General features: G+C 51.3%; 1 protein-coding gene across 1 annotated transcript in view; it reads left to right on the top strand.

Annotated features, from left to right (window-relative positions):
• Positions 1 to 4218: 4218 nt before the first annotated feature.
• Positions 4219 to 14277, top strand: part of MRC1 (mannose receptor C-type 1) — a 68336-nt gene continuing 58277 nt past the window's right edge. Inside the window, exons 1-2 of the mRNA XM_029078212.2 lie at positions 4219 to 4404; positions 13405 to 13806. Of these exons, the coding sequence (XP_028934045.1) occupies positions 4341 to 4404; positions 13405 to 13806 (466 nt within the window). The 5' untranslated portion in view covers positions 4219 to 4340. The remainder of the gene's footprint in view (positions 4405 to 13404; positions 13807 to 14277) is intronic.

Below are 14277 nucleotides of genomic sequence, written 5' to 3'. Positions count from 1 at the left end.
GTTGGAGGGGGCAAGGTGTGACAGACACTGTACTAAACACTGGGGTAGATCTAAGCTAATCAGTTGGACACAGTCCCTGTCCCACGTGGGGCTCACAGTCTCGTCCCCCAGTGTACACATGAAGGAACTGAGGCCCAGAGAAGTGAAGTGACTGGCCCAAGGTCACCCATCTCCACCTGTCTGTCTGCCTCCTCTTGTGTGTCCCCTTGGTGGGGGAGGGGGTGCCCTGACCTTGTGTCCCACAGCCCCGCCAGAAGCCTCTCTGTGCCCAGACCCTGGCTGTTGGCTGAAGTGAGAGTAATCATAATTTTAATACTTAAACACTTACTAGGTGCCAAGCACTGTTCTAAGGATTGGGACAGGTACAAATTAATCAGGTTGGACAAAGTCCCTGTCCCGCGTGGGGCTTACTGTCTTCATCCTCATTTTACAGATGAGAGAACTGAGGCCCAGAGAAGTGATGTGACTTGCCCAAGGTCACACAGCAGACTGGTGGTGGTGTCAGGATCAGAACACAAGTCCTTCTGACTCACCGATCATTCGCTCCAACACATTCACCACCCTGGTTCCTCCCTCCCCGCTGCAAAGACTAACTCCCCGGCTCTTCTAAGGGCTTATTGAAGGCACATCATCTCTTCCAGGAAGTCTTCCCTGACTAAGCCCTCCTTTCCTCTTTTCCCGCTCCCTTCTGCCTCCCCCGACTTGCTCCCTTGATTCATTCTTCCCCGCCCCCAGCCCCACAGCACATAAGTCCCTATCTGTCATTTACTCATTTCTATGAATGACTGTCTCCCTCTAGAGATTCTCAGCTCACTGTGGGTAGGGAATGTGTTTATTGCTATATCGTCCTCTCCCAAGCGCTTAGTACAGTGCTCTACACACCTACGTGCTCAGTAAATACGACTGAGTGACTAGTTCTACCAAGCAACATCTTCCAGCCTTTGCCATTGTCCAGATCTTTTCACCTCTGACTTCAGCCCTTTAGGCAGAGATTCCTCGTCTCGGCGGCGGTACCTGGCTCTCCATCCTGGGGCATTTAAATGGGGATGGGATCGGACCATCCTCACCTTGAGGAATTAGGGGTGGGAGGAGCCTCAGTCTCCCCTTCCTCAGTTTCTCTCTCCCACCTGGGCTCAGACTCCCAAGTCCCGACTCTGTCTCTACCCCTGTCCGTATCTATAATAAGAATAATAACTACGCTACTAGATAAACACATACTATGTGCCAAGCACTGTTCTAAGCGCTGGGGTGGATGCAAGTCAATCAGATAGGACGCAGTCCCCGTCCCACTTGGGGCTCACACTCTTAATCCTCATTTTCCAGAAGAGGCCCAGAGAAGTGAAGTGACTTGCCCAAGGTCACACAGCAGATCCCAGCTCTGCCACTTGTCAGCTGGGTGACTTTGGGCAAGTCACTTCACTGCTCTGTGCCTCAGTTACCTCATCTGTAAAATGGGGATTAAGACCGTGAGCCCCACGTGGGACAACCTGATTCCCTTGTGTCTACCCCAGCGCTTAGAACAGTGCTCTGCACATAGTAAGCGCTTAACAAATACCAACATTATTATTATTATTATGTGTGGTGGAGTGAGGATTAGAACTCAGGTTCTGATCCCGGCCAATATCTCTGCCCCTGCTCTCATCTCTACCCTTGCCTCGATCTCTACCCCATCCCTATCTCTGTCCCTGCCCCATCTCTGTGTCTGACCCCGTCTCTACTCCTGTCTCTGTCTCCACCGCTGCCCTATCTCTGCTCCTGCCCCATCTCTGCCCCTTCTCTCATCTCTGTCTCTACCCCATCCGTATCTCTGTCCCTGCCCCGTCTCTGCGTCTGACCCTGTCTCTGCTCCTGTCTCTGTCTCCACCTCTGCCCTATCTCTACCCCAGCCCCGTCTCTACCCCCGTCCGTATCTCTACTCTTGTCTCTATCTCTACCCCATCCCTGTCTCTGCCTCGGTTTTACAGTAATTATCGTATTTAAGTGCTTACTACGTGTCAGGCACTGTACCAAACTCTGGATCTCCTCCCCATCCCTGTCTCTGCTTCTCCCATTCCCTGCCCCGTCTTCATTCAGTCGTTTGTATTTATTGCGCCCTCATGGCGTGCAGAGCACTGTACTGAGTACTTGGGAGAGAACGACGCAACAGTAGAGAGACACCTTCCCTGAACTCATTCGCTCTCACGGCTTTGACTACCATCTCTACGCAGATGACACGCAGATCTACATCTCCGCCCCTGTCCTCTCCCCCTCCCTTCAGGCTCGCATCTCCTCCTGCCTCCGGGACGTCTCCACCTGGATGTCGGCCCGCCACCTAAAACTCAACATGAGCAAGACTGAGCTCCTCATCTTCCCTCCCAAGCCCGGTCCTCTCCCAGACTTCTCTATCACCGTGGATGGCACGACCATCCTTCCCGTCTCTCAGGCCCGCAATCTCGGTGTCATCCTTGACTCGTCCCTCTCGTTCACCCCACACATCCTATCCGTCACCGAGACCTGCCGGTTTCACCTCTACAATATCGCCAAGATCCGCCCTTTCCTCTCCACCCAAACGGCTACCTTACTATTACGGGCTCTCGTTATATCCCGGCTAGACTACTGTGTCAGCCTTCTCTCTGACCTCCCTTCCTCCTCTCTCGCCCCGCTCCGGTCTATTCTTCACTCCGCTGCCCGGCTCATCTTCCTGCAGAAACGATCTGGGCATGTCACTCCCCTTCTTCAACAACTCCAGTGGTTGCCTATCGACCTCCGCTCCAAACAAAAACTCCTCACTCTAGGCTTCAAGGCTCTCCATCACCTTGCCCCTTCCTACCTCTCCTCCCTTCTCTCTTTCTACCGCCCACCCCGCACGCTCCGCTCCTCCGCCGCCCACCTCCTCACCGTCCCTCGGTCTCGCCCATCCCGCCGTCGACCCCTGGGTCACGTCCTCCCGCGGTCCCGGAACGCCCTCCCTCCTCACCTCCGCCAAACCGATTCTCTTTCCCTCTTCAAAACCCTACTTAAAAATCACCTCCTCCAAGAGGCGTTCCCAGACTGAGCTCCTCTTCCCCCTCTACTCCCTCTGCCATCCCCCCTTTACTTCTCCGCAGCTAAAGCCTCATTTTCCCCTTTTCCCTCTGCTCCTCCACCTCTCCCTTCCCATCCCCACAGCACTGTACTCGTCCGCTCGACTGTATATATTTTCGTTACCCTATTTATTTTGTTAATGAATTGTACGTCGCCTCGATTCCATTTAGTTGCCATCGGTTTTTACGAGATGTTCTTCCCCTTGACGCTGTTTATTGCCATTGTTCTCGTCTGTCCGTCTCCCCCGATTAGACCGTAAGCCCGTCAAACGGCAGGGACCGTCTCTATCTGTTGCCGACTTGTTCATCCCAAGCGCTTAGTACAGTGCTCTTTACATAGTAAGCGCTCAATAAATACTATTGAATGAATGAAATGCCCACCAGGAGCTTAGAGTCTCTGCCCTCTGCCTCATCCCCGCGGGAGGTATGGGGGAGGTGGAGTGAGAGTCTGGAGGTGACTTGCACGTTCCAGCGCGGGGTAATATTGTTGGTATTTGTTAAGCGCTTACTATGTGCAGAGCACCGTTCTAAGCGCTGGGGTAGACATAGGGGAATCAGGTTGTCCCACGTGGGGCTCACAGTCTTCATCCCCATTTTGCAGATGAGGTCACTGAGGCCCAGAGAAGTTAAGTGACTTGCCCACAGTCACCCAGCTGACAAGTGGCAGAGCTGGGATTCGAACTCATGACCTCTGACTCCAAAGTCCATGCTCTTTCCACTGAGCCACGCTGTAGTGGACGGAGCCCGGGGCCCGGGAATCGGGAAGTCCTGGGTTCCAATCCCGGCTCCTCCGCATAGCTGCGGTGTGACCTCGTCCCGGTCACTTCCCTTCCCTGGGCCTCAGTTCCCTCCTCTGCGAAACGGGGGATGGGGACCGTGAGCCCCACGTGGGACGGGGCCGGTGTCCAGCCCGATTAGTTTGTCTCCACTCCGGCGCTTAGTACAGCGCCTGGCACGTAGTAAGCGCTTAAAGAAGACCCCCAATTGGCTGCCGCTGCTGATTCTACCGGTCCAGGAGGAATCTCTGATCGGCCCCCCAGGCCTGGGAGGTCCAGCCTTTAAAGGAACCCCCGCCCCCCCCCGCCAAAACCTCCCCGCCCCTCCATCCTGGTCCAGCCCTTAAAGGAGGTTCTGCCTCCGCCTCTGGCCCAGCTGAGCGCCCCTGGGCATCACCGTGTGGGTCGCCGGGCACCGGGAGAGGCAGAGGGGCGTGGGCAGGGGGCTCCCCTTCGGTTTTCCCTTTTGCGGCCGCTGGAAGAGAAGCATGAGCTGGGGGCCATGAGCGGGGCCACCCTGCGCCTTGTGTCCTTCGGACTCACCCTCACCGCCGTTCACCTGTTAGGTCAGTCCGGGCCCGGGGGGCGCCTGGGGGGGCGGGATCTGGAGGGGCACCTGGGGGACCGCGCTTGGCCAAGGAGAGGCGGCCACGGGGACCGGCCGGAGCCACAGGGACGGGGGACTAAAGAGCGGGGCGCTGGGCCAGAGTGCAGGGGGCAGAGGACTTGGGACAGGGGCAGGGACAGAAGCAAGGGGCAGTGGACTTGGGCCAGGGGCTAGAAGAAGGGGGCGGTGGACTTGGGGAGGGGGAGAGGCACAAGCAAGGGGCAGCAGACTTGGGGCAGGGGCAGAAGCAAGGGTCAGTGGACTTGGGACAGGGGCAGGGGAAGAAGCAAGGGTCAGTGGACTTGGGACAGGGGCAGGGGAAGAAGCAAGGGGCAGTGGACTTGGGCAGGGGCAGGGGCAGAAGCGAGGGGCAGTGGACTTGGGGCAGGGACAGAAGCAGGGGGCGGTGGACTTGGGGTGGGGCAGGGACAGAAGCAGGGGTAGAGGCAGGGCAGCGGACTTGGAGCAGGGACAGAAACGAAGGTGCAGTGGACTTGGGGAGGGACAGGGGCAGGGGCATTTCAGTCTGTACTTCATCCCGTTGCCCGGATCATCTTCCTACCGCAACGCTCTGGGCACGTCACTCCCCTCCTCAGAAACCTCCAGTGGTTGCCTATCGACCTCCGCGCGAAACAAAAACTCCTCACTTTGGGCTTCAGAGCTCTCCATCACCTTGCCCCTTCCTACCTCGCCTCCCTTCTCTCTTTCTACCGCCCACCCCGCACGCTCCGCTCCTCCGCCGCTCACCTCCTCACTGTCTCCCCTTCTCGCCTGTCCCGCCGTCGACCCCCGGGCCACGTCCTCCCGCGGTCCTGGAACGCCCTCCCTCCTCACCTCCGCCAAACTAACTCTCTTCCCCTCTTCAAAGCCCTACTGAGAGCTCACCTCTTCCCAGAGGCCTTCCCAGACTGAGCTCCCTCTTTCCCTCTGCTCCCTCTCCTCGCCCCCCACCCTCTGCTCTTCCCCCTTTCCCTCCTCTCAGCACTGTGCTCATTTGTATATATTATTTATTACCCTATTTATTTTGTTAATGGGGTGTATATCTCCTTGATTCTATTTATCTTGATGATGTTGTTTTGTTTTGTTTCGTTCTGTTTTGCTTTGCTGATCGACTCCCCCGTTTAGAGTGTGAGCCCGTCACTGGGCAGGGATCGTCTTTGTCTGTTGCCGAATTGTACATTCCCAGCGCTTAGTACGGTGCTCTGCACATAGTAAGCGCTCAATAGATACTATTGAATGAATGAACTTTGGGCAGAGGCAGGGGCAGAAGCAGGGGGCAATGGACTTGGGAAGGGGCAGGGGCAGAAACAAGTGGCAGGAGACTTGGGGCAGAGGCAGGGGCAGAAGCAGGGGGCAATGGACTTTGGGCAGGGGCAGAAGCAAGGGGCAGGAGGCTTGGGCAAAGCCAAGGGACCGGGACGGAGGCCGGGGGCAGGGGACCTGGGGCAGAGGCAGAGGAAGGGGCAGAGATGAGGACACAGTTGTAGACACCTTCCCTGCTCTCGAGGAGCTTGCAGTCTAGAGGGCGAGACAGAAATGAAAATTAATTACAGAGAGGAGAAGAAACCAAGTATAAGGAGGAATTCATAAGTGCAGTCGGGGCGGGAGGAGTATCGAAGTGATCGAAAGGTACAGAGCCAAATGCTGAAGGAAGGGAGAATAGGGTGGGCAGAAGGGAGGTTCATCACATTTATCTGCTGGTGACCTTTGGATGAGTCATTTCACTTCTCTGTGCCTCAGTTGCCACATATGTAAAATAAGGGTTAAGACCGAGAACCCCAGGTGGGACGGGGACTGGGTCCAACTTGACTTGCTTGTAGCCACGCCAGCGGTCAGTACAGTGCCTGGTGCATCAAAAACATTTAACAACTACCGCCATTATGATGAGGCTGATGATGATGATGATTACGCCTTGGCTCCCTACTCCCTACCAAACAACAAAAAAAAATTCCTGGTTGAGCTAGGGCCGTGAACGGAGTTTACCTCTGTCAACATCAGAGCATTCTGAGGCTCCCCGAGTCCCGAGCTGAGGGTCCCTTTGACGATAGTGATAGTGATAATAATAATTATGGTATTTGTTAAGTATTTACTAATTGTCAAGTGCTGTGGTAGGTAGATATGGATGATCTTGGGGGAGAATAAACATTTTCTCCTCAATCAATCAATCACTGGCACATTGTGGACAGGAAATATGTCCTCTAACTCTGTTGTACTGTTCTCTCCCAAGCGCTTAGTACAGTGCTCTGCTCATAGTAAGCGTTCGATAAATACCACTGATGGATCCATTGGTATTTAATGAGCGCTTACAGTCTGCACTGAACTAAGTGCTTGAGCTTCCATTTTACATATCAATCAGTGGTATTTTTAAGCTTCCACTGGGTGCAAAACACTGTACTGAGCACTTGAGAGAGTACAGTACAGCAGAATTAATGGACAAGTTCCCTGGCTATAATGAGCAGATGAGGAAACTGAGGCAGAAAGAAGTTGAGAGAAGTTGAACGTATCAAGAATACACAGCAGGTAGGTTCACTAAGCTCTTTATGGATAGGAATCATGTCTACCATTTGTATTGTACTGTTCTCTCCCAAGCACTCGGTTCAGTGCTCGGCAAACAGCAAGTGCTCATTAAATACCAGCGATTGATTGAAGGGGCAAAGCTAGGTCTAGAATCCAACCCTTCTGTCACCCAGCCCCGGGATCTTTCCATCTGACCAGACCACTTCTGCCTAGAACATGCTCATGTTGTCTGGTTCTTTCCCCATTTGGTCTCTCCAGTCAGGGAGGCTGTGGCTCTTGGGGGAAGATTATTGGCTCTGGGGGTCAAGGAGGACTGGGGTGGGGAGGAGGGGTCCAGTCATGTGGAGCCTGGGGTGGGGGGGGGGGGCCCTGGGCTGAGGAGAAAAGGTGAGTCAGTCCATCTGCACCCCCTCCTCTGACGGACAGGATGAAGATTTCCTCTTGTCTGCCCCTCACATCCCCAGTCCACTCCAAGAGTGGTTTGCCAGCTCCCCTGAAAAAGCCAAGGACCCTTGAACCACCCCCAAGATCATTCCAAGAATTTTTCATTGCTTTAGAGATGCGGAGTCCTTTTTTAATGTGGTTAAGCGCTTACTACGTGCCAGCCACTCTTCTAAGCCCTGGGACAGATACAAGCTCATCAGGTTGGACATGGCCCCTGTCCCACGTGGGGTTCACAGTCTTAATCCCCACTTTACAGATGAGGGAACTGAGACCCGGAGAAGTGAAGCGACTTGCCCGAGGTCTCACAGCGGTCAAGTGGCGGAGCTGGGACTAGAACCCGGGTCTTTCTGAATCTCAGGCCTTGGCTCTATCCACTAGGCCATGCTGCTTCCTTCCTTATGTTCGACTCGAGCTGCTCACTGTCCTTGCCCTCCCCTGCAGTGATGGGGAAGAAGATAGGGTTTTGTTTACTTGCCTAGAAAGTGAGAACCCTACCCCCATCCCCCAAGACGCACCGCACATCTCCCCCAAGAAGCCTTCCCGGACTAAACCCTCATTTCCTCTTCTCCCATTCCCTTCAGTTTCGATAAATTTAATCAAATTTATTTATGTTAATGTCTGTCTTCCCTTCTAGACTGTAAGATCACTGTGGGCAGGGAAAGTATCTACCAACGCTGTTATATTGTACTCTCCCAAGTGCTTAAGTGCTCTATAAATATGATAGAATGAATAAATGAACCAATGGATGAAATGAGTTGAGAAAGACCCCTGGAGGAGTTGTGATTTAAGGAGGGAGATGGGATCGAAGTGAAGTTTCAATTGTGGTGAAGCTAGTTGTGGTGACAGGTTGGTGTTAGAGGATCTAAGGGAGCGTGTTGAGCTTCAGGAAGAAGTCAGCAAGGACAGGTAGGCTGGGGGCAAGGTGAGGTTAAGGAGTTTCTGTTTGATGTGGAGGTGGATGGGCAACCACTGGAGATTCTAGAGGATTGGGGAAATGTGACCTGAGTATTTTTGTGGAAAAATTATCTGGGCAGAAGAGTGAAGTATGGACTGGAGTAGGGAGAGTCAGGAGGCTGGGAGGTCAGCAAGGAGGCTGATAGAGTAATCAAGGTGGGAGAGAATAAGTGCTTGGATTAGCAGAGTAGCAGTTCGGGTGGAGAGGAAAGAGTGGATTTTAGCGATGTTGTGAAGGTCAAACCGACAGGATTTAGTGATGGATTGAACATGTAGGTTGAATGAGAGAGAGGGGTCAAGGATAAAGCCAAGATTACGGGCTTGTGAGACGGGAATGCCGTCTACAGCGATGATAAAGTCAGGGGAAGGACAGGGTTTGGGTGGAAAGATAAGGAGCACCGTTTTAGACATGTTAAGTTTGAGGTGACAGCGGGACACCGCAGTAGAGATGTCTTGAAGGCAGGAGGAAATGCAAGACTTTCATCCTGGATTTACTCTGGAATCAATCTCTCGGTCATTGATATTTATTAAGCGCTTACTGTGTGCAGAGCCCTATACTAAGAGCTTGGGAGAGTACTATAAAGAGGGTTGGCAGACACATTCGCTGTCCACATTAGCTTCCCCAGGCTGCCAACCTCTCGGCGTTCCCCCAGGGCATGGGGAGAAATTGGGGAGGGTCCAGGGAACCTGTCCACAGCCCGGAGCAACCTCTCAGAGGCACCCGAGACCCTCCTGGGATTCCTGGCCTCCCGATGGAGAAAGCCAGGTCCGTGGATTTCAAAGGGACATTAAAGCAGTGTGCCTAGAGGAGAGAGCTCGGGCCTGCGAGTCAGAAGGACCTGGGTTCTAATCCCGACTCTGCTACCTGTCTGTTGTGTGACCTTGGGCAAGTCCTTCACTTCCCTGGGCCTCAGTTACCTCCTCTGTAAAATGGGGCTTATGCCTGTGAGCCTCATGTGGGACAGGGACTTTCTCCAACCTGATTATCTTATATCTACCCCAGCTCTTAGCACAGTGCCTGGCCCAGAATAGATGCTAAACCAGTACCATAAAAACCAAAGCACTGCAGATGTGCTTTTCGTTCAATCCTTCAGTCCCACAGTTATTATATTTTTCTTGTAGCTCTGAATTATTATTCATTATTCTTATTGTTATTATTATCATGGTTGTATTTGTTAAGAGTTTACTGTGGGTAAGGCACTGTTCTGAGAGCTGAGATAGATACAAGATAAGCAGCATGGCCTAGAATGTAAGAACTTTGTGGGCAGGGAACACATCTACCAACTTGATTAGATAGTACTCTCCCAAGGTAAGTGCTAAATGATTGATTGATTGATGGATTGACTTATCCATAAGCCCCCCACCCTTCCCTGGACCCTTTTTATTGAACTCAAAACAGGATGCAAGTTGTGGTCAAAGCATTTTTTGCTTTATGGAAAATAGATTTTAATTTCTGTTGAACTATTCTTGATGCCTCCTCTCTGTTCTAACCACCGTCTTGATGGGCTGCTGGTAGTCAGTGTCCATTTTTTCTACATGTTGACACCTGTAAATGTTGGCCCTGGGTTTAATTTTTTTTATTGTATTTGAGAACCAGTGTGGCCTAGTGGATTGAACATGGGCCTGGAAGTCAGAACGACTTGGGTTGTAATCCTGGCTCTGCTACTTGTCTGCTGTGTGACCTTGGTCAAGTCACTTCTCTTCTCTGTGCCTCAGTTCCCTCATCTGTAAAATGGGGATGAAGACTGCGAGCCCCATCCTGGACATAGACTATGTCCAACCTGATTGACTTGCATCTACCCCACTGCTTAGTACAATGCCTGGCTTGTAGTAAGCGCTTAAGAAAAGCCATTAATAATAATAATAATAATAATAATGTTGGTATTTGTTAAGCGCTTACTATGTGCCAAGCACTGTTCTAAGTGCTGGGGTAGACACAGGGGAATCAGGATGTCCCACGTGGGGCTCACAGTCTTAATCCCCATTTTACAGATGAGGTAACTGAGGCACAGAGAAGTTAAGTGACTTGCCCACGGTTACACAGCTGACAAGTGGCAGAGCTGGGATTTAAAAAATAAAGGTAATAATAATAATAATAATGATAAAGTAGTATTTGTTAAACCCTTACTATGTGCTAAGTGTTGGGATAGATTCAAGGTAATCAGGTCCCACATGGGCTCATAGTCCAAGTGGGAGGGAGAACAGACATTTCATTCCCATTTTACCGATGAGAAACCTGAAGCACAGAGAAGTTAAATGACTTGCCCAAGGTCACTCATGAAGCTGGCAAGTGGCAGTGCTGGAATTAGAACCCACCTCTCCTGAGTCAACAAATGTTTTATTTTATTACCGCTCTACTGTTAGGGCAGGCAAGAGGGAAATGCTGAGTGTCGTTCAAAGAGAACTGATTTAAAGAGTCATTCTTCTAAACACTTGTAAAAATTACACCCGTTCTTTGCCCAAGAGCTTTAAATAAGGATTCAGGAAAAGGGGAGGCAGCGGGGTGACATTTCAAATTGCAGGCACTGCACATATGTGGATGAATTTACCACAGTTATGGGGAATCGGTACAGGGAGGAAAGGACAATATATGGATTTATCGCCAGCAGTGATAATTTTACATTTCCTGGCATTGTCCAGATCCATAACTGATGGGCAAAAAATTGCTTTGAGGTCCTCCCTCAGTCATCAGATTTCTCTGCTTCCTACCACGCCGGCAGCCAAAAGAGAAAACAAAAAGGGAAACCGAAGCATACGGAAGATAAGTGTGGATCCTTGCGGGATTTGAAGTGGGAAGATATTCAACTTAAAGTTGACCTTTACCCTGGTGGGGTGATCTGAGAAGCCTTGGAGTTCCACGAAAATAAGCTCAGAGGAGAAAACAAAGAATCTGAGGAAAACAGAGTTAGTGGAAATCCCAGAGGAAAAAACAGATTTAGTGGAAGACTCCTGGTCCTGGGTAGACTCACCCGTTTATTGTGACCCTGATTCTGTCTCCCCAAGATGGCAGTGGGGGCTGGGGCATCTTTTGCCGTAGGTTCTTAGACCTGAACCATCCTTAGCTGTGAGTGTAGATGGACGCTCACCCCTCAGATCGCCATCTTTAACTCCAGAAGGCAGCCTGCAGCTAGTAGACTGTAAACGTGTTGTGGGTAGGGAATGTGTCTCTTTACTGTCCTATTGTACTCTCCCAAGTGCTTAGTACAGTCCTCTGCACAAAGTAAGTGCTCAATAAATTTGATCGAATAAATGAATGAGTGAATGAATACAGAGATATGGATGTAAAGAGATGTTCTTCATTTTTGAAGTGGAGATGACTGATTCATTCGTATTTATTGAGCGCTGACCATATGCAGAGCACTGTACTAAGTGCTTGATAAAGCTCACCTGTGAGGGTGGGTGTGGCTCTAATATTAATTGTGATATTTTTTAGGTGCTTACTATGTGCCAGGAACCGTTCTAAACCACAGGGTGGATACAAGCAAACCGGGTTGGACACAGTCCCTGTTCCACATGGGGCTCATAACCTTAATCCCCATTTCTAGATGAGGTAACGGAGGCCCAGAGAAGTGCAGCGACTTGCCCAAGGTCACACAGCAGACAAGTGGAAGGGAAGGGATTAGAACCCAGGTCCCAGGTTCCTAGTCCCAGGCCCCTGCTCTATCCACTAGACCACACTGCTTCACTGGCTGAGAAGGTTGATGAGAGATCCGCAGTGTCAGCCGCATCAGACATGCAAGTAATCCATTCCGTGTTGCGTTACTGTGCTTAATGTTTGCGGAGCCTGGTGTTGTTTTCTCTTCTGCCATCCCGTCTCTCTTTCCACGCCAAGCTTTTGGTCCAAGAGGGCCACTCCTTTGGTTGATGGCAGGGACCGTGCATGTCTGCCCTCTGACATCGACTCCCTGTTTTCAGCTGGGATGCGCAGCCTGGTCTGAGCCTCTGGTTTACAGTGACCTGAAAACAATTTCTCTGCCCTCGCTGCTTTCCGTTTTCCAATTTCAGCTTTCCATATGGCAGCTGTTTGGACATCCTGCTGGATATCCTGCGTTTTAACCTATGGAGTCACTCGGTCCATAACAGAATGAAAAGTGATGCAGCTTGGTCTAGCGTATTGACCTTAGGTCTGGTTCTCAGGAGGTGCTTGGACAAGTCACTTCACTTCTCCGGGCCTCGGTCTCCCCTTCTGGTAAATGTAGATTAAGACCGTGAGCCCCGTGTGGGACATGGACCGTGTCCAACCTGATTAACCTGAAACCTACCCCAGTGCTCAGTGCAGTGCATGGCACGTAGTAAGTGCTTAACAAATACCATGAAAAAACTCTGTGCCTCAGTTTCCTCATCTGTAAAATGGGGATAAAATGCCCATTCTCTTTTCTTCTTAGACTGCGAGCCCCACATGGGGTAAAGGCTGTGTTTGATCTGATGATTTGGTATCCATCCCAATCAATCAAGCCATCATATTTATTGAGCTCTTTCTGCTTAGAGCACTGCACTAAGCGTTTGGGGAGTACAACATAACAACATAGACACGTTCTCTGTCTACAATGAGCTTTCATTCTAGAGAGGGAGACAGACGTTATTAGAAATAAATTAAATTAGAGATATGTACATAATTGCTGTGGGCTAAAGTGTGAGGGGGTGAATAAAGGGAGCAAATGAGAGTGATGCGGAGGGAGCGGGAGATTGGGAAAGGAGGGCTTAGTCAGGGAAGGCCTCTTGGAGGAGATGGGCCTTCAATAAGACTTTGAAGGAAGGGAGAGTCATTGTCGGTCAGATATGAGGATGGAGGGCATTCTGGGCCAGAGACAGGATGTGGGCAAGAGGACGGTGATGAGATAGACGAGATTGTGGTAGAGTGAGAAGGTTGGCATTAGAGGAGGGAAATGCGCGGGCTGGGTTGTGGTGGGAGAGCAGCGAGGCGAGGTCGGAAGGGACAAGATGATTGAGAGCTTTCAAGTCCCCCTGGTGCTTGGCACCTATTAAGTACTGAACAGGCATCACCCTGATCCTTATCACTGGTTCCGTTGCTTGCCCCCCTCAGACACTCGACTCTTTATGATCTACAATGAAGACCACAAGCGCTGCGTGGAAGCCCAGAATGCCAACTCCGTCACCACAGCAGCCTGCAATCAGACCCACGAGGCTCAAAAATTCAGATGGGTGTCAGATAACCGGCTCATGAGCGTGGCCCACAAACTGTGCCTGGGGGTCCCGTCCAAGACCGATTGGGTCCCCGTGACTCTGTACCCCTGTGACCGCCAGAGCCAGCTGCAGAAGTGGGAATGTCGGAACGACATGCTCTTCGCCATTCAGGGGGCGGATTTGTACTTCAACTACGGCAACAAGCAGGAAAAGAATATCATGCTCTTCAAGGGGTCGGGCTTTTGGAGCAGGTGGAAGATTTATGGAACCACGGACGATCTGTGTTCCCGGAGCTCTGAAGGTACGGCACCCTTCATTCCTTAAGTAATAACAAGAAGAATTAATAACAGTGATGGTATTTGTTAAGCGCTTACTATGGGCCGGGCACTGTACTGAGTGCTGCGGTGGATACAAGCCAATCGGGTAGGAGGCAGTCCCTGCCCCTGTGGGGCTCACAGCCTCAATCCCCCTTTTACAGATGAAGGAATTGAGGCCCAGAGAAGTGAAGTGACTTCCTCAAGGTCACACAGTAGACAAGTGGAGGGGCCTGGGATTGAACAGTACCTACCCGGAGTTGGCAGAGTGCTGCATATGATGCTTGCAGAGCACTGTCCAGGGGATCCATTCAGTCATTCAGTCGTATTTACTGAGCACTCGCCATGTGCAGAGCACTATACTAAGCCCTTGGGAGAATACACTATAACGGTAAAGAGACACCTTCACTGAATACGACGAGCTTCCAGTCTAGAGGATCCACTGTCTGCAGAACGTT

This window comes from Ornithorhynchus anatinus, chromosome 13 (assembly GCF_004115215.2).
Source record: "Ornithorhynchus anatinus isolate Pmale09 chromosome 13, mOrnAna1.pri.v4, whole genome shotgun sequence".
Taxonomy (NCBI): domain Eukaryota; kingdom Metazoa; phylum Chordata; class Mammalia; order Monotremata; family Ornithorhynchidae; genus Ornithorhynchus; species Ornithorhynchus anatinus.
Note: the sequence above shows the minus strand (reverse complement) of the source record. Positions and strands in the feature narration are given on the sequence as shown.